At 47.8% G+C, this 26,558-nt stretch overlaps 2 protein-coding genes across 3 annotated transcripts in view; one reads left to right on the forward strand and one right to left on the reverse strand.

Moving 5' to 3' along the window:
* Positions 1 to 26,558, reverse strand: part of GABBR1 (gamma-aminobutyric acid type B receptor subunit 1) — a 353,506-nt gene that overhangs the window by 293,010 nt on the left and 33,938 nt on the right. For both annotated transcript variants that reach the window (XM_068250152.1, XM_068250151.1), the window contains exons 2-3: positions 6,172 to 6,284; positions 1,732 to 1,807 (exon numbers count right to left, since the gene is read on the reverse strand). In XM_068250152.1, coding sequence (XP_068106253.1) covers positions 1,732 to 1,807 — 76 coding nt within the window. In that variant the 5' untranslated portion in view covers positions 6,172 to 6,284. The remainder of the gene's footprint in view (positions 1 to 1,731; positions 1,808 to 6,171; positions 6,285 to 26,558) is intronic.
* LOC137527259 (uncharacterized) lies at positions 2,867 to 4,281 on the forward strand. The gene is made up of 2 exons (XM_068247764.1): positions 2,867 to 3,061; positions 3,169 to 4,281. Exons 1-2 carry the CDS (start codon positions 2,867 to 2,869, stop codon positions 4,279 to 4,281), a joined length of 1,308 nt encoding a protein of 435 aa, XP_068103865.1.

Here is a 26,558-nt window from a genome sequence, read left to right on the forward strand (position 1 = left end):
AGGCGGCTAGCAGCAGAGTACCACTGTTAGGCGCTCACCTGATCTCCCTGCATTGCAGCATTTGGAAGCTTGCAAATGCTGCACTAGTTTAGCCTGCTGTTTAGGTGCCCTTGCTCCTGTGGTGCCCTAGGCCATGGCTTAGGTGGCCTTGGCCTAAATCCGGCTCTGTATGTGTGCATGCCGGTTGCTTGAGAAGAGAAGCGTGATGCCTAGGCTGAGTTTTATGCAGAATTCTCCCCCCAGAGCATTCTCGGACACAAAAAAAATCTTTCTTCTCTACTGGCTTTATAACTCTCAGCAAACGAACATTCCACAGAGCTGCACCTACCAGTACTCAAGATTTTGCTGCCTGTGATAAATTTCAGAAAGTAAATCAGGGAGAGGAAAGATTCTGCAATGGGCAACCACTGACTAAATCATTGATTTAATTACAAATTATAATGGATATTGTAAAAGAAAAAGTAAGCAATTTTATTTGTTATATGTTTTGGACTACAGTTCCTGTATAACTCGTGTGTTATGCGGTGACATACTGCATGCGGTGCGCTGGAAACCGCACTCAGATCGCAACTGTAAACATTGCGTAGGTTCACACCAGTTTCCAAGCGGAATTGCCCCAGAGCGACGGTGTAGAAATTGCGCAACCCCTCCCCCCGTGGACTTAAGAATGTTATTTGCGATATGGTGTTTAGGCCCCCAGTACAGGTAGCTAGTTATAGGTGCCCCAGTATAGGCCAGCCAAGCCCAGGTACAGCTGTGGCACTCTGGGGGGTTACAGTGGTGGAGGGGCACACAGGGACTGCTTGGAGGGGGGCCCAACTCCTCCCTTTCTCTCCTCGGGCCCCCCTCTGTGCCCCCTCCCTTCATTGCAAAAGATTTATGGCAGCAGCAGGAAGCGGTCATAGTACAAACTTATCTCCAAGTGAGGATCACGTGTTGCCGAGGTGCTCTGTCTCCAGCACTGCTAACTACTTCCGCTTCCCACCGCTGCCATAAATCCTTTGCAATGGAGGGGAGGGCATGGAGGGGGCCAGAGGAGAGGAAGGGAGGAGTCTGCCCCCCTTCCCATGGTGCAGTCCCTCTGAGCCTGCTGCCTCCCCCACCCATCCTGACACCCTCCTCCTTCACTGCGCCCCAGGCGGACACCCGCCTCGCCTGCCCCTAGAAACGGGGATGAATAGGTTTAATATTGCAGTGCGACTTTCCTTGTTACAATGCGTCCGTTACATCGCACCACGACGTCCCACTGTGAAGGTAGCATAATACCCCGAAAATACAAGAAGATAACCCCAAATTCCTCTCACCTTGAAGGGAAGTTGGAGATTTCTGGCACAAATCACAGCTGAGGATTATGCATTGTGTGTGGCCGCTGTACGCGCCTCTCTGTCCGCTTCTCTCCCTCGCTGTGTGAGTTCTGCCCATCTCCTGCTCCCCCCCCCCCCCCCCCGCGCCTCTCTCCCCCCTCTCCATTCACACCCCCCTCTGATCACAGCTCTCTATTCTCTTCCCAGCCTCCCCCATGTGGTTTCAGGGAATATTAGGCTGCGTTTATCAGAAGTGACAGCGTATTAGGAGCGACAGAGGCTAATCTGCCCTTAAACCGTACGCTGTCCCCACTGAACCGCTCGCAGATCCTCATTACACAGAGCGCCAGGACTGTACACAGAGGGAAGCAGCGAACGCCCTCCGATCGCGCGTATGTCACACGCCAGCTCCGGCACCGCCGCTCACCTGTTGTGCTTTTATTTGCTGTTCCGTACACATGAGACAGCCCGAGGGTGATGAGGAGGGTGACGCTGCGAATCATCTGTAAACACAAGCAGGAGAAAGAAAATCATGTTAATGAGAAAACAAAATATCAGTGGGTAGATACGTATAATGATACAATAGAAAAAAAAATCTGCAAATTTCTTAAAGGACACACGAGGAGGTGACATGTGACATGATGAGATAGACATGTGTATGTACAGTGCCAAGCACACAAATAACTATGCTGTGTTTCTTTTCTTATTTCTCTGCCTGAAAGAGTTAAACATCAGGTATGCAAGACACAGTTTCTGTCTTGGTTGGACATGAGAGAAATCCTGGGCAGAAATGGGCTGCACCCCCATGATATAACATCAAATAACTTTATTCAAACACTAAGACAAAAATCATAATTGATCATCTTGATCCTGGGGCTTGCATGCCACACTATACTAGGAGTGTGGATTAACATTTGTACAATTTTCTGTCTGGGTCGGATTATAACGTAACTCTGCCTGATAAAGAATTACAGCCATAAAACACTTTCCTGGCAGAAAATGGCTTCTGAGACCAGGAAAGAGAAAAGAGTCAATAGTTCATACATTTTAGTTCTGGCATACTTCAATGAATTTGTCATTGAGGAAAAACATTAAAACAGTAAAGAAGGATAACGGACACTTCAGTCGCCCAATCTCTGGACAGCGAATCGCACCCAGATTAACTACTTGCTTTTTAGGCCCTCTACATTGGAGACAGGGGGGCCAGCGACCCCTGCAGCAATCGCAGAGGTTCTATGTCTGGCCATTCAGGACAATGGACAGTATTACGACAAAGCGTCCAAAACCAGCTCGCTGCGTTCCGCCTCTGTGCCGCCCGCCTGCCGTGCTAGATGAGAACCTAATGACCCTTTGTTTCAGTTCTGCTTTCCTTGCAGAACGTCCTCCCTAATGCACTTCATAATGAACAATGAAGCGGCGCACAGGATGTGCTGCTTTTAATTATTAATAAACATTTTAGCAAATCTACGTCAGAAACATTAGTCACCGTAGGCCAGAGCTTCCAATCCTCCCGACCCAACTCCCCAAACGCAGCTACCCAGACGAGCAGCGTTATCGCTTCCATGAATGACTTCTGGAGAAGAACGCAGCAAAGAGACAGAGACTCCGCTTTACTGAAACTCCCGGACAGAGCCCCCTCCTCTCCTGAGAAAACCCCGGACAGAGCCCCCATCTTCCCTGAGGAAACACCGGCCAGAGACCCCACCTTTCCTGAGGAAACACCAGCCAGAGCCCCAACCTTCCCTGAGGAAACAATGGCCAGTGCCCCCATCTTACCTGAGGAAACACCGGCCAGAGCCCCATCTTCCCTGAGGAAACCCCTGCCAGAGCCCCCACACCTCTCCTGAAGAAACACTGGCCATAGCCCCCACCTTTCCTGAGGAAACACCGGCCAGAGCCCCAACCTTTCCTGAGGAAACACAGGCCAGAGCCCCCACCTTCCCTGAGGAAATACCGGCCACAGCCCCCAACTTCCCTGAGGAAACACCAGCCAGAGCCCCCACCTTCCCTGAGGAAACACCGGCCAGAGTCCCCACCTTCCCTGAGGAAACACCGGCCACAGCCCCCATCTTCCCTGAGGAAACATCAGCCAGAGCCCCCACCTTCCCTGAGGAAACACCGTCCAGAGCCCACACCTTCCCTGAGGAAACACCAGCCAGAGCCCCCACCTTTCCTGAGGAAACACCGTCCAGAGCCCACACCTTCCCTGAGGAAACACCGGCCAGAGTCCCTACCTTCCCTGAGGAAACACCGGCCACAGCCCCCACCTTCCCTGAGGAAATACCGGCCACAGCCCCCACCTTCCCTGAGGAAATACCGGCCACAGCCCCCAACTTCCCTGAGGAAACACCAGCCAGAGCCCCCACATTCCCTGAGGAAACACCGGCCAGAGTCCCCACCTTCCCTGAGGAAACACCGGCCAGAGCCCCCATCCTCCATGAGGAAACACCGGCCAGAGCCACCATCTTCCCTGAGAAAACACCGGCCAGAGCCCCCACCTTTCCTGAGGAAACATCGGTCAGAGCCCCCACCGGCCACAGCCCCCACCTTCCCTGAGGAAATACCGGCCACAGCCCCCAACTTCCCTGAGGAAAGACCAGCCAGAGCCCCCACATTCCCTGAGGAAACACCGGCCAGAGTCCCAACCTTCCCTGAGGAAACACCGGCCACAGCCAGCACCTTCCCTGAGGAAACACTGGCCACAGCCCCCACCTTCCCTGAGGAAACACCGGCCAGAGCCCCCATCCTCCATGAGGAAACACCAGCCAGAGCCACCATCTTCCCTGAGAAAACACCGGCCAGAGTCCCCACCTTCCCTGAGGAAACACTGGCCAGAGTCCCCACTTTCCCTGAGGAAACACTGGCCAGAGTCCCCACTTTCCCTGAGGAAACACAGGCCTTACACGGTTTTACTTTGAATAACATTGGCATTTTGCTATACGGTATAATTTTTACCACATTTGCCAGAAAGACATAGACCAAGTAGTCACTGTACTCCAGGCATTAATCTAAGCCACCGGTGTCAAACTGGGCCAAATGCAGCCCACTTTACCATTTTATGCGGCCCTCGTGAGCTTAAAATTTGCATCATTGTCAGTAGTAAAGAGCTGCACATTGTGTTGCCATTCAAAGGAACACAACGGTGACAGTGGTTGAAACATTGTCGGTTTGAGATGGGGCGCAGTAACAACCAGTGCCCCTGCCCCATACACATACACCTAGCAAAACTGGCATGGGAACCCCTCCTGTGAACCAAACACCTCTACCCTCTCCCCATATTGGTAACACATACACCCCTTATCTTCCCCAGCACCCTCTAGCCACAGTGCAATCAGGGCCGGGCCGAGGCATAGGCTGGAGAGGCTCCAGGCACAGGGCGCAGTGTAGGAGGGGGCGCACAATTCATTCAGCTGTCATTCCTAATTGTGTTTGAAGCAGAAAGAAATAAGAAAAGGGGATACATAGCAGTGACTGCAAGCCAGATAACTAGAGATTAAGGTGTTGGGGCGGTTGTGGGCCCTGTGGCACCTCTTAGTCTAATAGCAATCAGTGTGTGATGGCTGGGGTGGGAGGGATGGAGGGGCGCACTTTGGTGTCTCAGCCTTGGGTGCTGGAGGACCTTGTCCCAGCTCTAAAGGCAATACTTACCTGCTCCAGCGCTGCATTTGGGTCTGTTCTGCTCTTCCTGGCAGCTGCACACTCTGTGCTTTCATGCCAGTTCCTGATCATGTGACATGCATTGGGAGTCAGAGGTATTCAGCACATGGCGCATGGCTGCCATGAGGAACAGAGGAGACTTGATGCAGAGCTGGAACAGGCAAATATAACACTGATCACTGCACTATTTTCCCGGAGGGTGAGGAGGTGCGGGCTTCATAGCCCCTGGGCCCCTATGGTCAGTCACTATAGTTACACCACTTAGTTTGAAACTGTTCAATAAATGTTAAATCGACAAAGGACAAAATGTTAAAGGACAACTGAAGTGAGAGGGATGTGGTGGCTGCCATATTTATTTCCTTTTAAAGGGACACTTAAGTCTGTGGAAAAAAAATGAGTTTTACTCACCTGCGGCTTCCAGCAGCCCCCTGCAGCTGTATTGTCCCCACATAGACTTCATCGGATGCTCCTGGCCCCGCCGGCAGCCACTTCCAGGTTTCGGCGACAAGAGCCGAGAGGCAGGGAACGCGAGTGATTCTTTGCAGCCCCAATAGCGCCCTCTATGCTGCTATATGATATATACTGTATGCTATAGCAGCATAGAGGGCGCTATTGTGGCTGGGAATGCGAAGAATCGCTTCCGTTCCCTACCTGTGGGCTCCTGTCGCCGAAACTGGAAGTGGCTGCCGGCGGGGCCAGGAGCATCTGATGGAGTCGGCGTGGGAACGATACAGCTGCAGGGGGCTGCTGGAAGCCCCAGGTGGGTAAAACTTTTTTTTCCCTGCTGATCCTACCTCTAATACCTTTAGCTATAGCCACTGAACAAACATGCAGCAGATCAGGTGTTTCTGACATTATTGTCAGCTCTGACAATATTACCTGCATGCTTGTTTCTGGTGTTATACAGACACTACTGCAGCCAAACAAACCAGCACGGCTGCCAGGCAACTGTTATTGTTTAAAAAGAAGTAAATATGGCAGCCTTCATATCACTCTCACTTCAGGTGTCCTTTAAGCTTGACACCCATCAAAGCTCATCATCTGATAGCTCAGTAAGCAGAATGCCCAAATACTATGTTTCTGAGTCAGATATTGCCTCTGCTGCTCAAAATCAGGTTAAAAAAAATTGATCACATGACTTAAACGATCCATTATAACCTCCAGTCATACTTCAGTCACTACAGCTGAACTTACAATGGAAGCCACTTACTTTTGTGCTTTCAGTAAAGTTTGTGCTTCTGCTCTGCCTTGTCTCCTGCGCAGCCTGTTCAAGTCACATGGTGAATATCATCCAATGCTGCTGTCCAGAAGAGATCACATGACCTGGAGGACATACATGGACATTGTAATGAGTTGCAAATGTGTGTTATTTCTAATGACAAATACAATGGCCAGATCTCTCATTACTTCTGTTTCTCTTGTTTCACACGTCAATGATAACATGCATGCTGAGAAAGCAAAAAAGATATACAAGAAGCTGCTCAGGAGCCCAGACTACAGCCACTCTTTCCATCTGTGCAACAGGCTGCAATGCTGTCAAGGAAATTCAGCCTATGCTGGTACCCCTTGCAGCGTGAACAGTGGAGATGATGCAATCCAGGCAGAAGTAGCAACTTCACCCACAGAACCCGCCCCTTACGGTATGTACAGTGGAGATGATGCAATCCAGGCAGAAGTAGCAGCTTCATCCACAGAGCCCGCCCCTTACAGTATGTACAGTGGAAATGATGCAATCCAGGCAGAAGTAGCAGCTTCACTCACAGAGCCCGCCCCTTACAGTATGTACAGTGGAAATGATGCAATCCAGGCAGAAGTAGCAGCTTCACCCACAGAGCCCGCCCCTTACAGTATGTACAGTGGAAATGATGCAATCCAGGCAGAAGTAGCAGCTTCACTCACAGAGCCCGCCCCTTACAGTATGTACAGTGGAGATGATGCAATCCAGGCAGAAGTAGCAGCTTCATCCACAGAGCCCGCCCCTTACAGTATGTACAGTGGAAATGATGCAATCCAGGCAGAAGTAGCAGCTTAAGACACAGAGCCCGCCCCTTACAGTATGTACAGTGGAGATGATGCAATCCAGGAAGAAGTAGCAGCTTCATCCACAGAGCCCGCCCCTTACAGTATGTACAGTGGAAATGATGCAATCCAGGAAGAAGTAGCAGCTTCATCCACAGAGCCCGCCCCTTACAGTATGTACAGTGGAAATGATGCAATCCAGGCAGAAGTAGCAGCTTCATCCACAGAGCCCGCCCCTTACAGTATGTACAGTGGAGATGATGCAATCCAGGAAGAAGTAGCAGCTTCATCCACAGAGCCCGCCCCTTACAGTATGTACAGTGGAGATGATGCAATCCAGGAAGAAGTAGCAGCTTCATCCACAGAGCCCGCCCCTTACAGTATGTACAGTGGAAATGATGCAATCCAGGCAGAAGTAGCAGCTTCACCCACAGAGCCCGCCCCTTACAGTATGTACAGTGGAGATGATGCAATCCAGGCAGAAGTAGCAGCTTCATCCACAGAGCCCGCCCCTTACAGTATGTACAGTGGAAATGATGCAATCCAGGCAGAAGTAGCAGCTTAACACACAGAGCCCGCCCCTTACAGTATGTACAGTGGAGATGATGCAATCCAGGAAGAAGTAGCAGCTTCATCCACAGAGCCCGCCCCTTACAGTATGTACAGTGGAAATGATGCAATCCAGGAAGAAGTAGCAGCTTCATCCACAGAGCCCGCCCCTTACAGTATGTACAGTGGAAATGATGCAATCCAGGCAGAAGTAGCAGCTTCATCCACAGAGCCCGCCCCTTACAGTATGTACAGTGGAGATGATGCAATCCAGGAAGAAGTAGCAGCTTCATCCACAGAGCCCGCCCCTTACAGTATGTACAGTGGAAATGATGCAATCCAGGCAGAAGTAGCAGCTTCACCGCAAGATTTGGGTGGGGTTAGCTTCAATCAGTCTCTCCAGGCCCTAGGCACCTACTTAAGTTGCCTTGTGGATGATCTGGCTCTGCCTCCTTGCCCCTCCTGCTCTCCTCGTTATATCTCCTTTCCTTCTATAGTAACAGAACGTGTCACTAGCCTAGAGACTAGTGACACATCTGTACACCATCAGACCCGAACTGTCACCCAAGGGATTGATTCCTGATCCTAGTTGACAGTAGTTGAATGTGTGTGGCTAGCTTAAGGCCTAGTACACACAGAGAGCTCTGAGGAATGTTTTGGGGTACTGATTGTTCCAATATATCTCCTGAATAGTAATCGATCAGATTGGAGGCAGACCACACATGTATGCTTGCTCTCCTGTCTGATGTTCTGTCCCTTCGATTGCACAAAGGAAAGGAGAGCTTGGGGCCAATCTAGGGTGCCCCCCAACATTGTGCAGCGACTCCCCATGGTGGATCGCTAACCCATGAACGAGTGTGTTCTGTTCTTTTGTCCTCCGCACCTCAGGATGCTCAATGCTTGTTCACTGGCTGCCCCTCATCCCTTCCCCCATTAACACTGAACACCATGCTGGGCTATAGATGGCTGGAATCAAGGACATTCAGTCTATACAACTAGCCAGCGCCTATACAATAAGTGCAGAAAGCATGTCCTGATATAATTAGTGCAGCCATTGTGCCCCTTATACACCAAGTGCAGCCATTCTGTCTTCCGTATAACAAGTGCAGCCATCGTGCAACGTATACACTAAGTGCAGCCATTATGTCCCCCATATAACAAGTGCAGCCATTGTGTCCCTTATACACCAATGCAGCCATTATGTCTCCCATATAACAAGTGTAGCAATTATGTATCCCATATAACAAGTGCAGCCATTATATCTCCCATATAACAAGTGCAGCCATTATGTCCCTATATAACAAGTGCAGCCATTATGTCCCCATATAACAAGTGCAGCCATTATGTCCCCATATAACAAGTGCAGCCATTATGTCTCCCATATAACAAGTGTAGCAATTATGTATCCCATATAACAAGTGCAGCCATTATATCTCCCATATAACAAGTGCAGCCATTATGTCCAAATATAACAAGTGCAGCCATTGTGTACCCCATATAACAAGTGCAGCCATTGTGTACCCCATATAACAAGTGCAGCCATTGTGTACCCCATATAACAAGTGCAGCCATTGTGTACCCCATATACTGTACACCAAGTTCAGCCATTATGTCTTCCGTATAACAAGTGCAGCCATCATGCCCCTTATACACCAAGTGCAGCCATTATGTCCTCATATAACAAGTGCAGCCATCGTGCCCCATATACAACAAGTGCAGCCATTATGTCTTCCGTATAACAAGTGCAGCAATTGTGTCCCTTATACACCAAGTGCAGCCATTATGTCTCCCATATAACAAGTGTAGCCATTATGTATCCCATATAACAAGTGCAGCCATTATGTCCCCATATAACAAGTGCAGCCATTATATCTCCCATAAAACAAGTGCAGCCATTATGTCCCCATATAACAAGTGCAGCCATTGTGTACCCCATATAACAAGTGCAGCCATTATGTCTCCCGTATAACAAGTGCAGCCATTATGTCCCTATATAACAAGTGCAGCCATTATGTCCCCATATAACAAGTGCAGCCATTATGTCCCCATATAACAAGTGCAGCCATTATGTCCCCATATAACAAGTGCAGCCATTGTGTACCCCATATAACAAGTGCAGCCATTATGTCTCCCGTATAACAAGTGCAGCCATTATGTCCCCATATAACAAGTGCATCCATTATGTCCTTATACAACAAGTGCAGCCATTATGTCCCCATATACCAAAGTGCAGCCATTATGTCCCCATATAACAAGTGCAGCCATTGTGCCCCTTATACACCAAGTGCAGCCATTATGTCTCTCATATAACAACTGCAGCCATTATGTCCCCATATAACAAGTGCAAGCTTCATGCCCCTTATACAGCAAGTGCAGCCATTATGTACCCCATATAACAAGTGCAGCCATTGTGCCCCTTATACACCAAGTGCAGCCATTGTGTACCCCATATAACAAGTGCAGCCATTATGTCTCCCATATACACCAAGTGCAGCCATTATGTCCCCCATATAACAAGTGCAGCCATTATGTCCCCATATAACAAGTGCAGCCATTATGCACCCCATATAATAAGTGCAGCCATTATGTCCCCATATAACAAGTGCAGCCATTGTGCCCCTTATACACCAAGTGCAGCCATTATGTCCCCATATAACAAGTGCAGCCATTGTGCCCCTTATAAACCAAGTTCAGCCATTATGTCTTCCGTATAACAAGTGCAGCCATTATGTGCCCCTTATACACCAAGTGCAGCCATTATGTCCCCATATAACAAGTGCAGCCATTATGTCTTCCGTATAACAAGTGCAGCAATTGTGTCCCTTATACACCAATGCAGCCATTATGTCTCCCATATAACAAATGTAGCCATTATGTATCCCATATAACAAGTGCAGCCATTATGTCCCCATATAACAAGTGCAGCCATTATATCTCCCATATAACAAGTGCAGCCATTATGTCCCCATATAACAAGTGCAGCCATTGTGTACCCCATATAACAAGTGCAGCCATTATGTCTCCCGTATAACAAGTGCAGCCATTATGTCCCTATATAACAAGTGCAGCCATTATGTCCCCATATAACAAGTGCAGCCATTATGTCCTTATATAACAAGTGCAGCCATTATGTCCCCATATAACAAGTGCAGCCATTATGTCCCCATATAACAAGTGCAGCCATTGTGCCCCTTATACACCAAGTGCAGCCATCATGTCTCTCATATAACAACTGCAGCCATTATGTCCCCATATAACAAGTGCAAGCTTCATGCCCCTTATACACCAAGTGCAGCCATTATGTACCCCATATAACAAGTGCAGCCATTGTGCCCCTTATACACAAAGTGCAGCCATTGTGTACCCCATATAACAAGTGCAGCCATTATGTCTCCCGTATACACCAAGTGCAGCCATTATGTCCCCATATAACAAGTGCAGCCATTATGTCCCCATATAACAAGTGCAGCCATTATGTACCCCATATAATAAGTGCAGCCATTATGTCCCCATATAACAAGTGCAGCCATTGTGCCCCTTATACACCAAGTGCAGTCATTATGTCCCCATATAACAAGTGCAGCCATTTTGCCCCTTATACACCAAGTTCAGCCATTATGTCTTCCGTATAACAAGTGCAGCCATTATGTGCCCCTTATACACCAAGTGCAGCCATTATGTCCCCATATAACAAGTGCAGCCATCGTGCCCCGTATACAACAAGTGCAGCCATTATGTCTTCCGTATAACAAGTGCAGCCATTGTGTCCCTTATACACCAAGTGCAGCCATTATGTCCCCATATAACAAGTGCAGCCATCGTGCCCCGTATACAACAAGTGCAGCCATTATGTCTTCCGTATAACAAGTGCAGCCACTGTGTCCCTTATACACCAAGTGCAGCCATTATGTCCCCATATAACAAGTGCAGCCATTGTGTACCCCATACAACAAGTGCAGCCATTATGTACCCCATATAACAAGTGCAGCCATTGTGCCCCTTATACACCAAGTGCAGCCATTATGTACCCCATATAACAAGTGCAGCCATTATGTACCCCATATAACAAGTGCAGCCATTATGTACCCCATATAACAAGTGCAGCTATTGTGCCCCTTATACACCAAGTGCAGCCGTTATGTCTCCCGTATAACAAGTGCAGCCATTATGTCCCCCATATAACAAGTGCAGCCATTATGTCCCCATATAACAAGTGCAGCCATTGTGCCCCTTATACATCAAGTGCAGCCATTATGTCGGGGTCCGTTAAAAATGGCGCCATTTATCGTAGTTAAAAAACGGCGCCCCATAGAGAACCATTATCACTAGTTATTTTTCGTTTTTGACAGCTAAAAAATGGCGCCGGCTTTAAAAACGATATTTATCGTTTATATTTATATTTGTATTGCTCCCAAACGATATTTATCGTTTTAACCCCTGCTTTGCTGCCGTTTGGAAAATATCTGCCCGCCGGCTTTAATGTTTAATAGCAAAGCCCCCTTAAAAGCTAAAAACACCAAATTTGCAGGGAATGTTAAGAAGAATATTGTGAACAAGAGGAAAAAAAATCTTTCAAAAAGACCTTATAGTTTTTGAGAAAATCGATTTTGAATATTCTTCTTCTGACCGTGGGAAAATTAAACGCCCGCCGACTTTAGCGGTTAATAGCAAAGCCCCTTTAAATGTCAGAAACACCAAATGTGTAGGGAATGTTAAGAAAAATAGTGGGAACACGAAGAAAAAAAAATTGTTCAAAAAGACCTTATAGTTTTTGAGAAAATCAATCTTAAATCTTCAAAGGAAATGTAACTATTTAAATCGCGTACTGACATTCCCGTGGAAACTTTTTCCGCCGACTTTAGCAGTTAATAGCAAAGTCCCCTTAAATCCTAGCAACACCAAATTTGCAGGATATGTTAAAAAGATACTGGGAAACAATATTTTAAAAAAAAAATTAAAAAATTTTATTTATTTTTTTTTTAAATTAAAATTTTTGGGTTATGTTCAGAGTGTGGGAAAAGTTTTGAAAAAAATGACGTGGGGTCCCCCCTCCCGAGCCTCTGTAACCCCTTGTCTCCCATGCAGGCTGGGATAGCCAGAATGCGGAGCCCCGGCCGACTGGGGCTTCGCACCCTGAGCTATACCAGCCCGCATGGTCCATGGTATGGGGGGGCTTCGGGGGGGAGGGGCGGCCAAGCCTTCCCCTCCCCCCCGGAGCCCTTGTCCAATCCATGGACAAGGGGCTCTTCCCCACCTCCGGTGCCCCAGGAGGAGGTGGGGGCGACGACTCCCTGGGGGGGGGTTCATGGTGGCATCTGGGAGTCCCCTTTAAGAAGGGGAACCCAGATGCCTGCCCCCCTCCCAGGAGAAATGAGTATAGGGGTGCAGGAGTACCCCTTACCCATTTCCATAAAGGGTTAAATGAAATAAAAACACAACAACGAGAAAAGTCCTTTAATGTTCTAAATTCACCAGAAATACTTACCTGTACCTTTAAGAAAAAAATCCCACGTCAATTAGGTCCCACGACAGTATCCTCCATCTTGCGACCTTCAGTTACATGTTGATTGAAGATCTCCGCCGCCCCGACGCCACACACGCCGCCTCCGCCGCACTCACTGCTCTTAGCTATACTTAGTATAGCTAAGAGCAAAAAGCATCTTTAAATTTTAGCTCCAATGGTCCCCATTGGTTCCTTAACAGACCAATGGGGATCAGGAGGATCCCCATTGGTCGATAAGGAACCAATGGGGAGCCTTGGAGCCAAAATTTAAAGATGCTTTTTGTTCTCAGCTATACTAAGTATAGCTGAGAGTTGCGTCTATGCGTCTATATAGACGCATTAGCGCTAGCTGCCGCTGCCCTCCCTGCCTCCCCCCACCTGTCACCCTCACCCATGCTGGCACCCATGGGTGCATTGGTTGTCAGCATGGGTGAGGGTGACAGGTGGGTGGAGGCAGGGAGGGCAGCGGCAGCTAGCGCTAATGCGTCTATATAGACGCATAGACGCAACTCTCAGCTATACTTAGTATAGCTGAGAGCAGTGCGGCGGAGGCGGCGTGTGTGGCGTCGGGGCGGCGGAGATCTTCAATCAACATGTATCAGAAGATTGCAAGTTAGAGGATACTGTCGTGGGACCTGATTGGCGTGGGATTTTTTTTTTTAAAGGTACAGGTAAGTATTTGTGGTTAATTTAGAACATTAAAGGACTTTTTTCGTTGTTGCGTTTTTATTTCATTTAACCCTTTGTGGAAATGGGTAAGGGGTACTCCTGCACCCCTATACTCATTTCTCCTGGGAGGGGGGTGGGCATCTGGGGGTCCCCTTCTTAAAGGGGACTCCCAGATGCCACCATGAACCCCCCCCCCAGGGAGTCGTCGCCCCCGCCTCCACCTGGGGCAAGGGAGGCGGGGAAGAGCCCCTTGTCCATGGATTGGACAAGGGGCTCCGGGGGGTAGGGGGAGGCTTGGCCGCCCCTCCCCCCCGGAGCCCCCCCATACCATGGACCATGCGGGCTGGTATAGCTCAGGGTGCGAAGCCCCAGTCGGCCGGGGCTCCGCATTCTGGCTATCCCAGCCTGCATGGGAGACAAGGGGTTACAGAGGCTCGGGAGGGGGGACCCCACGTCATTTTTTTTTTAAAATTTGCTATCAAATTTTTTTTTTAATCTTCTGAGTGTGGGAAATAAATTTAAAAAAAAAACGACGTTGGGTCCCCCCCTCCCGAGCCTCTGTAACCCCTTGTCTCCCATGCAGGCTGGGATAGCCAGAATGCGGAGCCCCGGCCGACTGGGGCTTCGCACCCTGAGCTATACCAGCCCGCATGGTCCATGGTATGGGGGGGCTCTGGGGGGGAGGGGCGGCCAAGCCTCCCCCTCCCCCCCGGAGCCCTTGTCCAATCCATGGACAAGGGGCTCTTCCCCACCTCCGGTGCCCCAGGAGGAGGTGGGGGCGACGACTCCCTGGGGGGGGGTTCATGGTGGCATCTGGGAGTCCCCTTTAAGAAGGGGACCCACAGATGCCCACCCCCCTCCCAGGAGAAATGAGTATAGGGCTACTTTGTACCCCTTCCCCATTTCAACAAAGGGTTAAATGAAATCAAAACACAACCACGAGAAAAGTATTTTAATAATCTTAATTAACCACAAATACTTACCTGTACCTTTAAAAAAATGTTCCCACGCCAATATATCCTCGGAAATGATCCAACGAATAACAATATCCTCTTATCTTGCGATCTTCAAATAGCTTGATTGCAGATCTCCCACGCCAATTAAAATACTATACCCTACAATGCGTCCTGCGTAGGGACGCATAGCACGGCTCCCGCTGTCCTCCCCGCCTCCTCACCTGTCACCCTCACCTAGCCTGGCACCTGGTGCACCCATGGGTGCCACCCTAGGTGAGGGTGACAGGTGCAGGCAGGTGGGGAGAGACAGCGGAGCTGGCAGCTATACGTCCGCACAGGACGCATCCTAAGGTATAGTAACCGGCTCATAAATGAGCCGGTTCTTTTTGTATTGAATCAAATGAATCGATTCATTTGATTCAATACAAAAAGAACCGGCTCATTTATGAGCCGGTTACTATACCTTAGGATGCGTCCTGTGCGGACGTATAGCTGCCAGCTCCGCTGTCTCTCCCCACCTGCCTGCACCTGTCACCCTCACCTAGGGTGGCACCCATGGGTGCACCAGGTGCCAGGCTAGGTGAGGGTGACAGGTGAGGAGGCGGGGAGGACAGCGGGAGCCGTGCTATGCGTCCCTACGCAGGACGCATTGTAGGGTATAGTATTTTAATTGGCGTGGGAGATCTGCAATCAAGCTATTTGAAGATCGCAAGATAAGAGGATATTGTTATTCGTTGGATCATTTCCGAGGATATATTGGCGTGGGAACATTTTTTTAAAGGTACAGGTAAGTATTTGTGGTTAATTAAGATTATTAAAATACTTTTCTCGTGGTTGTGTTTTGATTTCATTTAACCCTTTGTTGAAATGGGGAAGGGGTACAAAGTAGCCCTATACTCATTTCTCCTGGGAGGGGGGTGGGCATCTGTGGGTCCCCTTCTTAAAGGGGACTCCCAGATGCCACCATGAACCCCCCCCCCAGGGAGTCGTCGCCCCCACCTCCTCCTGGGGCACCGGAGGTGGGGAAGAGCCCCTTGTCCATGGATTGGACAAGGGCTCCGGGGGGGAGGGGGAGGCTTGGCCGCCCCTCCCCCCCAGAGCCCCCCCATACCATGGACCATGCGGGCTGGTATAGCTCAGGGTGCGAAGCCCCAGTCGGCCGGGGCTCCGCATTCTGGCTATCCCAGCCTGCATGGGAGACAAGGGGTTACAGAGGCTCGGGAGGGGGGGACCCCACGTCGTTTTTTTTTTTAATTTATTTCCCACACTCAGAAGATTAAAAAAAAAATTTGATAGCAAATTTAAAAAAAAAAATGACGTGGGGTCCCCCCTCCCGAGCCTCTGTAACCCCTTGTCTCCCATGCAGGCTGGGATAGCCAGAATGCGGAGCCCCGGCCGACTGGGGCTTCGCACCCTGAGCTATACCAGCCCGCATGGTCCATGGTATGGGGGGGCTCCGGGGGGGGAGGGGCGGCCAAGCCTCCCCCTACCCCCCGGAGCCCCTTGTCCAATCCATGGACAAGGGGCTCTTCCCCGCCTCCCTTGCCCCAGGTGGAGGCGGGGGCGACGACTCCCGGGGGGGGGGGTTCATGGTGGCATCTGGGAGTCCCCTTTAAGAAGGGGACCCCCAGATGCCCACCCCCCTCCCAGGAGAAATGAGTATAGGGGTGCAGGAGTACCCCTTACCCATTTCCACAAAGGGTTAAATGAAATAAAAACGCAACAACGAAAAAAGTCCTTTAATGTTCTAAATTAACCACAAATACTTACCTGTACCTTTAAGAAAAAAATCCCACGCCAATCAGGTCCCACGACAGTATCCTCTATCTTGCGATCTTCTGATACATGTTGATTGAAGATCTCCGCCGCCCCGACGCCACACACGCCGCCTCCGCCGCACTGCTCTCAGCTATACTAAGTATAGCTGAGAGTTGCGTCTATGCGTCTATATAGACGCATTAGCGCTAGCTGCCGCTGCCCTCCCTGCCTCCACCCACCTGTCACCCTCACCCATGCTGACAACCAATGCACCCATGGGTGCCAGCATGGGTGAGGGTGACAGGTGGGGAGAGGCGGGGAGGGCAGCGGCAGCTAGCGCTAATGCGTCTATATAGACGCATAGACGCAACTCTCAGCTATACTTAGTATAGCTGAGAACAAAAAGCATCTTTAAATTTTGGCTCCAAGGCTCCCCATTGGTTCCTTATCGACCAATGGGGATCCTCCTGATCCCCATTGGTCTGTTAAGGAACCAATGGGGACCATTGGAGCTAAAATTTAAAGATGCTTTTTGCTCTTAGCTATACTAAGTATAGCTAAGAGCAGTGAGTGCGGCGGAGGCGGCGTGTGTGGCGTCGGGGCGGCGGAGATCTTCAATCAACATGTAACTGAAGGTCGCAAGATGGAGGATACTGTCGTGGGACCTAATTGACGTGGGATTTTTTTCTTAAAGGTACAGGTAAGTATTTCTGGTGAATTTAGAACATTAAAGGAATTTTCTCGTTGTTGTGTTTTTATTTCATTTAACCCTTTATGGAAATGGGTAAGGGGTACTCCTGCACCCCTATACTCATTTCTCCTGGGAGGGGGGCAGGCATCTGGGTTCCCCTTCTTAAAGGGGACTCCCAGATGCCACCATGAACCACCCCCCAGGGAGTCGTCGCCCCCACCTCCTCCTGGGGCACCGGAGGTGGGGAAGAGCCCCTTGTCCATGGATTGGACAAGGGCTCCGGGGGGGAGGGGAAGGCTTGGCCGCCCCTCCCCCCGAAGCCCCCCCATACCATGGACCATGCGGGCTGGTATAGCTCAGGGTGCGAAGCCCCAGTCGGCCGGGGCTCCGCATTCTGGCTATCCCAGCCTGCATGGGAGACAAGGGGTTACAGAGGCTCGGGAGGGGGGACCCCACGTCATTTTTTTCAAAACTTTTCCCACACTCTGAACATAACCCAAAAATTTTAATTTAAAAAAAAAATAAATAAAATTTTTCAATTTTTTTTTTTAAATATTGTTTCCCAGTATCTTTTTAACATATCCTGCAAATTTGGTGTTGCTAGGATTTAAGGGGACTTTGCTATTAACTGCTAAAGTCGGCGGGAAAAGTTTCCACGGGAATGTCAGTACGCGATTTAAATAGTTACATTTCCTTTGAAGATTTAAGATCGATTTTCTCAAAAACTATAAGGTCTTTTTGAACAATTTTTTTTTCTTCGTGTTCCCACTATTTTTCTTAACATTCCCTACACATTTGGTGTTTCTGACATTTAAAGGGGCTTTGCTATTAACCGCTAAAGTCGGCGGGCGTTTAATTTTCCCACGGTCAGAAGAAGAATATTCAAAATCGATTTTCTCAAAAACTATAAGGTCTTTTTGAAAGATTTTTTTTTCCTCTTGTTCACAATATTCTTCTTAACATTCCCTGCAAATTTGGTGTTTTTAGCTTTTAAGGGGGCTTTGCTATTAAACATTAAAGCCGGCGGGCAGATATTTTCCAAACGGCAGCAAAGCAGGGGTTAAAACGATAAATATCGTTCAGGCAGGACCAAAAAAAAAAAAAAAAACAGTTTTAAAACGATAAATTTCGTTCTGCACTATTTTAACCTTTAAAACGATAAATATCGTTTTAAACATATATCGGGCAGAAGGGGGCGCCATTTTTTGGCCGGCGCCATTTTTAACTAGACGCATTATGTCCCCATATAACAAGTGCTGCCATTATGTCCCCATATAACAAGTGCACCCATTATGTCCCCATATAACAAGTGCAGCCATTGTGCCCCTTATACAGCAAGTGCAGTCATTATGTCCTTATATAATGAGTGCAGCCATTATGTCCCCATATAACAAGTGCAAGCTTCATGCCACATATACACCCAAGGAGAGGGAGGGATGGGCCGGATACTGTAGACCAGACTGGCCAATGGTTGCTGAACCTACATTTTTATTTGCAGCATTCCTGTACACAAATATGTCTGCAAGTTTCATGCTGGATGTAAACTGATTAAAAAACAAAATCAAATGTTGTTTAAAAAAACACAAAAACTCCAGCCATCCTGAACCACAAGTAACAAGCGCCAAGCCTCATATAAAAGAAGCACAAGGATCATGTCAGCCATATAACACAAGCAGCCATCATTTCCACATATAAGAAGTGTAGCAATTCTGTTCTCCATTACAAGTGCAGCCATTATTCTCCATGTACAACAAGTGCCACCATCATATGCCTCTAATATGCCCCTGCAATAAACTAGCTTCAATAGTTATCGCATATTAGATAAGTGCCCTGCTTTTGGCCTCAGTCAGCAGATCTTGTTGTGCAGTAAATTATTGGAATGCTTTGATCTCTCTCTACTAGCAGAAAATACAAAAACTGAAAGCAGAAGTCCTCTGTTATTATCTCACACTGCCCCCTAGTGACAAGTGGCCATAAATACACACTACAGCAGTACTAATTAGAAGCAGGGAAATATAACAAATAAGAAATAAAAAATGTGCTATAATAAATTGGCCTGGAACACTTACAAACCTCTTAATAAATTGGCTGCATAAGGGTTAATAGATTTCAGCATGGAAGCTATTAAAAATCTATGGAACCGCAGTGTTGCACTGTCCAATGCAGAAACCTGTAGCAAGTCTTCACTGATAGCAGCAACACCTGATTTCTGCTGCTTGGCCAGCAGGTGGATTTCCTCAGCTTTTCCAGCTCCCAGTCTGACACTGAGTTCGACAGAGGATGTACCACCTATGGCAGCTGAAAAAGTTTGGCCTACCACAAAAACTAATGGTGCAGTTCTATCATCGAATCCACCATGACATCATTTATGACTGTCTGGTTTGGCTCCTGCTCTGTATAAGAAAAGGTGAGACTGCAGCGCATCATCCAATCAGCAGAAAGAATACCGTAATTGGATGCAGCTTACCTTCGCTGCAGTAATTTTACGCTAGCAGGTGCAGAAAAAAAACTACCAATATTGCCTCTGACCCCTCTCACCCTGCTCACTCCATCTTCCAGCGCATGCCTTCAGGAGTGAAATACCGGTCAGTCGCAACTAAAACTTCCAGACACAGGAACCGTTTCTACCCTCAGGCGGTAGCTATGCTTAGTGCAGAACCAGCTAGAGCTGCTAGGACTGGAAAGTATTCAACACAAAACTGAAAATAAACACTTCTCACCCTGTTTGCCAGGAACAGGCCGAGGCAGAGGCGAGAGAGGCTCCAGGCTCAGGGCGCAGTGTAGGAGGGGGGCACAACTCACTAAGCTATCATTCCCCTATTGTGTTTGAAGCAGAGAGAAATAAGAAAAGGGAATACATGGCAGTGACTGCAAGCCAGATAACTAGAGATTAAGGTGCTGGTTGGGGAGAGGGGGGGGGGGGGGGGGCTGGAGCGCCTCTTAGCATAATAGCAATCAGTGTGTTACAGCTGGGGTGGGAGGAATGGAGGGGCGCACTTTGGTGTCTCAGCCTTGGGTGCTGGAGGACCTTGTCCCGGCTCTGCTGTTTGCTACAACTATAACTTATATGACTTATAAATTATCTATACTGTCTGTCCTTGTATCGTATTGTCTGTGTCCATTAAGCAACTGCCAAGTCAAATTCCTGTAAGTGCAAACTTATTTGGCCAAAGATGAATTGATTCTGATTTGGACTGTCTGTTCATATTTTGCAGAGTGCTTTACTGGAAATCTACTCTAGATATCCTTCGAGTTCTTGACAGCTGGCTATGGAGAGTCGGAAGAATATTAAAGGGGAACTGCAGTGAAAATAACATCATGAATAAAATTGCTTATTCTTAACAATATTCATTTATAGATTACTAGCTGATGGCCCGGCGTTGCTCGGGTATGTATTTGGCTGGCGTTGGTTCCGCCCCCCTTGTCTAACCCTTACACACAATGACTCTATTACTCAATGACCTACTGTAGTTTGCAAGCTTTGAGGACTTTGGCATCAATAATTTGCACTGAAATGAAACAAATCTGATTGGCTGTTTGTGGCTCCACCCCCTTTTCTGAATTTGAACCCCAGTCACCCAATGACCGACTGTACCGGATTTGAGGCCTGTGCCATTAACAGTGCAAAAATGACAGCAATTAAATATTCCCCTTGAAAATCAATAGGTAAATTTTGATTGGCTTTTGTTGGCTCCACCCACTTCCCTGAATATTACTCTCAGTCACCCAGCAACCAACTGTGCAAAGTTTGAGATCCCTGCCATTAACTGTGTAAAGAATGGCTGCAGTTTATATTTTCTCAGTGAAATTTGTATTTGTCTCCGCCCACTTTTTGGTTATGGGGATAAAAAGTATCCTATACTTTATTCCAGGTAATGTACTATGTGTGTGCCAAATTTCATTCAAATCCATTCAGCCATTGTTGCGTAATTGAGTAAAAAACATCCAAATTTCCCATTTATAATATTAGTAAGATTTATTATTATTATTTAGTATTTATATAGCGCCGACATCTTCCGCAGCGATGTACAGAGTATATTTCCCTGTCACTTAACTGTCCCTCTGAGGGGCTCACAATCTAATCCCTACCATAGTCATATGTATGTATTGTAGTCTAGGGCCAATTTAGGGGGAAGCCAATTAACTTATCTGTATGTTTTTGGGATGTGAGAGGAAACCAGAGTGCCCGGAGGAAACCCACCCAGACACAGGGGGAACATACAAACTCCTTGAAGATGTTGAACTGGCTGGGATTCGAACCGGGAACCCAGCGTGGCAAGGCGAGAGCGATAACCACTATGCAACCGTGCTACCCATACAATTTAGTTTGCCCATTGTAAAATCTTTCCTCTCCCTGATTTACATTCTGAAATGTATCACTGGTGGTGACATATTTAGTTCTGCCAGGTGATCTGTGCGGAATGTTTGTTACTGAGAGCTCTATGCACAGAGGGAGATATTGCTTGCTTGGCAGTTGGAAAAAGCTGTTATTTCCCACAATGCAATGAGGTTACACAGTAAACTGTCAGGGCCATGGTCCTGACATCACACTGTGGGAGGGGTTTCACCACAATATCAGCCACACAGAGCTCCCTGATTATCTAGTCTAGAAAAGGGAAAGATTTCTCATGGGATAGGGAGTATGAGCTACTGATTGGAATAAAGTTTAGTCCTGGGCTAAAGTTCCTCGTTAACCCATTTGCAGCTGATAACTTGTAAAAGGAAGTAAAATTATTGAAATGTTTAATGAAGGGAGGAATCTTTGTGGTTATAATAACCTCCAATAGTCTAGGGCAGGGCTGTCCAGCTCCAGTCCTTCGAGGGTTGGATCCTCACACATTTTTGGCACAGCTCAAATAAATAGATGGGACTGGATTGGGAAGGGCGTGGTTCATCAACTAGACCACATTTCCGCCTTTCTCAGCCCATCCTAAACCCTGGCATGGATATGGCCCTCCAGGATTGAAGTTGGACAGACCTGGTCTTAGGAATGAGAGAGACCAGGAGCCCAATGGTGCAGTATCTTTAGTCACCAGATGGTTAAATGCAACGTGGATGTTTTATACTCACAAAGGGTGGTTGCAACAACTTGCAACCACCGTCAGAGCCAGTGGGAAATAACCGCACCGCTTGGTTTTCCAGGATCTTCTAACCCTAGTTTACGCCTTTATCACATCATGGCGGGACTATTGCAATGCCCTCTATGCAGGCCTTCCAAATAAAGACCTACACCGCCTGAAGCTAGTACAGAATGCTGCCGCAAGACTGTTAACAAGACAATGCCAGCATTGCCACATAACACCAACCCTTCACTCACTACACTGGCTACCCATAAAATGGTAGATCCTCTTCAAAATTGGCATGGTAATGTTCAAACCGCTATACGACTTAGGCCCAGTGCACACCAAAAACCTCTACCAGATCTGCAAAGCGCTAGAGGTTTTTGAAGCAGATATCAGAGGGATTCTAGGCATGTTTAGAGAGGTTTTCTAAACATGCCTAGCGTTTTTTGGAGCATTTTTGTGTAGCAGATTTCATGTTTTCAATGGGTGTAGGGTCTACCGGCACTACAAGACTTGTAGCCGTATCACTGGAGGTAGGAAATGACAGATATTAAAGCGCCACCAGAAACTGCGTCCTCATGATGTTGCTAGCAGGTATATACATCACGGATCATCAGAAGAAAGAAAAAGTTCCATCAGGCACTGCAGTTGATTCAGATTTAATTGTGTTTTCAGCGTGATATGAATCACAACAAGTATATATATATATCTTGCATTCAAAGAGGTAGGTACTAAAGTCATGTGCAGACAACTTGTGCTTTTATAATTATTGCATGAGATGGATGTCCTACCATATCAGAGGGTGGCGGTGGTGGGTGCAGGGCAAAAACGGTAGCCTAACAGCCGTTTCGCACGGCGGTGCTTCTTCCGAGGCTGATCCACAGTTCACGACCGTTAGGCTACCGTTTTTGCCCTGCACCCACCACCGCCACCCTTTGAATGCAAGATATATATACTTGTTGCGATTCATATCACGCTGAAAACACAATTAAATCTGAATCAACTGCAGTGCCTGATGGAACTTTTTCTTTCTCCAGATTTCATATTTTGTTACAGTAGAGCTGTTATTGAACAGGTTTTGTAACAAAAACGCCTGGAAAACCGCACTGATCTAGCGTTTTTCTGAGCGGTTTTCCACTTTCCTATATTTTAACATTGAGGCAGAAACGCCTCAGAAATCTAAAAAATGCTGCTGCCCCCGAGTTTGTGGAAAAAACAAACCGCTGTGGTGTGCACCAGCCCATTGAAATACATTACCGAAGTGTTTTTCCCCCTGCAAGCGTTTTAAAAAACGCTTCAGAAGCGCTCTGGTGGGCCTTGCCAAACTTAATCAAGGCAGCTCCAACCCAGGACACGTTTAATGCAGCAGATCCGGACCTTCCGTTCAGGTTTTGACGACGGGTCCCCACAAACGCAGACGGATCCGTTGTTTGTTTGGGTCAAGACGGCTGCTATTTTTAACATTAATGCTAACCGTAGCTCCGGTTTTCATCAGGTTTTAAATACAAAGCCACAGATACGTTCCCGGACCTAGTATGAACCTACTCTACATCAAAACTGTAAAGCCCCCTGTTTAGTCTGGCATTTATGCTCACATAACATTTCCACCTGTACACATCACTATGTACTGATCTGAGACAAGCTTATGCGCTTTGAGTCCTACGGGAGAAAAGCGCTATACAAATGTTTAGTTGTTGTTGCTTTAAGCGATCCTGGAATGAGCTCTGATTATACCACACAGGGCCCACTGGAGGCAGAAGATAATAGACATTCTGCTGACAGCGAGGAAGAGGCTGGTAATGGAGCGTCCGGTTGCTGAACGACCAGAGCGCACGCCGCGGCGGCTACAGGCCGGGCTCTCCACTCACTACAAAACCACCACTGTGGTCAGCACATTGTCCAGGAGATAAACACCTAGATGTATTCCTGGTATTGACTGCAGATAGTGCCTGCGGGATACGCCTTCTGCCATAGCCTGGTCACTCAGCATCACTGAGGCCTTGTACACACGCTACAATCTAATGTATGTACAACTCAGAACTAGCATGTGTACATCAGCCCCCCACCCTTCCCCCATGACCCTCAGTGCTTTGATGGGCAATATGCACGGCAGGTCGTTTTAGCAGAGAGCAGGCCGAGAGTATTGTTCCCCTACTCTCCCCGCCCACTGCATCGTGCGTCATGGTTTCTGCCCTTCTGCCCTCTCCACAGCAACAGAAGGCGTTGCTGGCCCGAAGGCTAGTGACTCGTCTGTACAGACTCAGTACTGAATGGAGTCCCGATCCCTCTCTGGCAACGTGCAGGTGACAACACTATGTGACTTCATCACAGTCCTAGAGGTTGAACAGCAGAACACGCGTACAAGTGTAGAAAGAACCTTCACAATAGCCCAAGGACCTGAACTCAGAACTTCCTCTCTGCTCTAAAAGATCAGCTCCAGCATAATAACCTTTACAGAAAAACATTTAAATACCCCAGTCACACAACTGCCCGCTACACTAACCCTAAACCTATCAATCACACACCTTCCTCTCACATTAACCCAAACACTAGCCCTAACACACAACTATCGCCCACACTAGCCCTTATCTATCACTATCCCTCAAGCTAAGCCTTAACTATCCCTCAAACTAACAACTTCCTCACACACTATCCCTAACCCAGAACTACCCCTCGCCCTAACTCTGACGCAGGCAGCACAGTTTTCGGTGGAGGGTGAATTGAGAAGGCAGAGCATCTTTTGCTGGAGATTGCGGCGCAGGGGGTTGATTAGGGTTGGGCATTGATAGAGGCAGGGTTTAAAGAGGAACTCCAGTGAAAATAATGTAGTAAAAAAAGTGCTTCATTTTTTACCATAATTATGTATAAATGATTTAGTCAGTGTTTGCCCATTGTAAAATCTTTCCTCTCCCCGATTTACATTCTGACATTTATTACATGGTGACATTTTTACTGTGGGCAGGTTATGTAGCTGCTCCTAGCTGTTTTGGCTGTTACAGACAGCTGTAAACAGCTAATTCCTGTCTGTGAACATTGTTACATTGTGGCAGTTTCCCGAGAGTACAGCGGTCCCAGAGCTTCTTGTGGGAGGGGTTTCAGCACAAAATCAGTCATACAGCGCCCCCTGATGGTCTGTTTGTGAAAATCATTCTATTTCTCATGTAAAAGGGGGTATCAGCTACTGATTGGGATAAAGTTCAATTCTAGGTTGGAGTTTCTCTTTAAGTGACAATGTGTCAAGTTAGGCAATGGTGTTGAGTTAGTAGCCATACATCTAGCGTCCATCCGATTCGAAAATCGGTGCTGCAACCTGTCCGCCCGATCAATGATTCCATTCATTTTGGGCTGAAATCAAATGCATCGATCAGACGTGCCGGAAAATCACCCCAATCTCCGTTCGGAGCAGCACAGAAAATAGCAGCCACCATTTTGGGTATACAAAAGAAAATACAGAGAGCCTAATATAGTGTAGTAAGTACTGGTAATAGAGTGTAATGAAATAGTGAGAAGAAGGTATTCACAAACCAGGGTCACCTCAAAGGTAACCACTGAAAGGGCTGGTGCACACCAGGCATTTTTGGTAGCGTTTTCAAAAACGATACCGCTTGTGAAAACGCTTGGCGTGGTGCACACCAGCGGTTTGGGGTTTTCAGCAAACCGCAAGCGTGGCTGCTGCAGCATTTTTGCGGTTTGCAGATGCATTTCTGCCTCAATGTAAAATATAGGAAAAGCTCAAACCGCTCTGGAAAGCGCTAGATCAGAGCTGTATTCCAGGCGTTGTTGTTACAGTAGCTGTTCAGTAACAGCTTATGGCCCAGTGCACACCGAGCGGTTTTTGGAGCGATCCGCCGGCCGCATCCGCCTATAAAAATGCTTGGCTAATGTATTGCAATGGGATGGTGCACACCAGCGGTTTGAGGTTTTTGCCAAGCCGCAAACGCGCCTCCTGCTGCGCGTTTGCGGTTTTCGGAAGCGTTTCGTCCTCAATGTAAAGTATAGGAAAAACGCAAACCGCTCTGAAAAACGCTACTTCAGAGCGGTTTGCCAGGCGTTTTTGTTACAGAAGCTGTTCAGTAACAGCTTTACTGTAACTATGTGAAATCTGCTACACAAAAACGCACCCAAAACCGCTAGGCATGTTTAGAAAACCTCTCTAAACATACCTAGAATTGCTCTTAAATCAGCTCCCAAAACCGCTAGCGTATTGCGGATCTGCTAGCGGTTGTGGTGTGCACTGGGCCTTACTGTAACAATATTTGGAATCTGCTACACAAAAACGCTCCAAAAAACACTATGGCCCAGTGCACACCGAGCGGTTTTTGGAGCCATCCGCCGGCCGCATCCGCCTGGAACAATGCTTGACTAATGTATTGCAATGGGATGGTGCAC

This window comes from Hyperolius riggenbachi, chromosome 8 (genome assembly GCF_040937935.1).
Source record: "Hyperolius riggenbachi isolate aHypRig1 chromosome 8, aHypRig1.pri, whole genome shotgun sequence".
NCBI classification, from domain to species: domain Eukaryota; kingdom Metazoa; phylum Chordata; class Amphibia; order Anura; family Hyperoliidae; genus Hyperolius; species Hyperolius riggenbachi.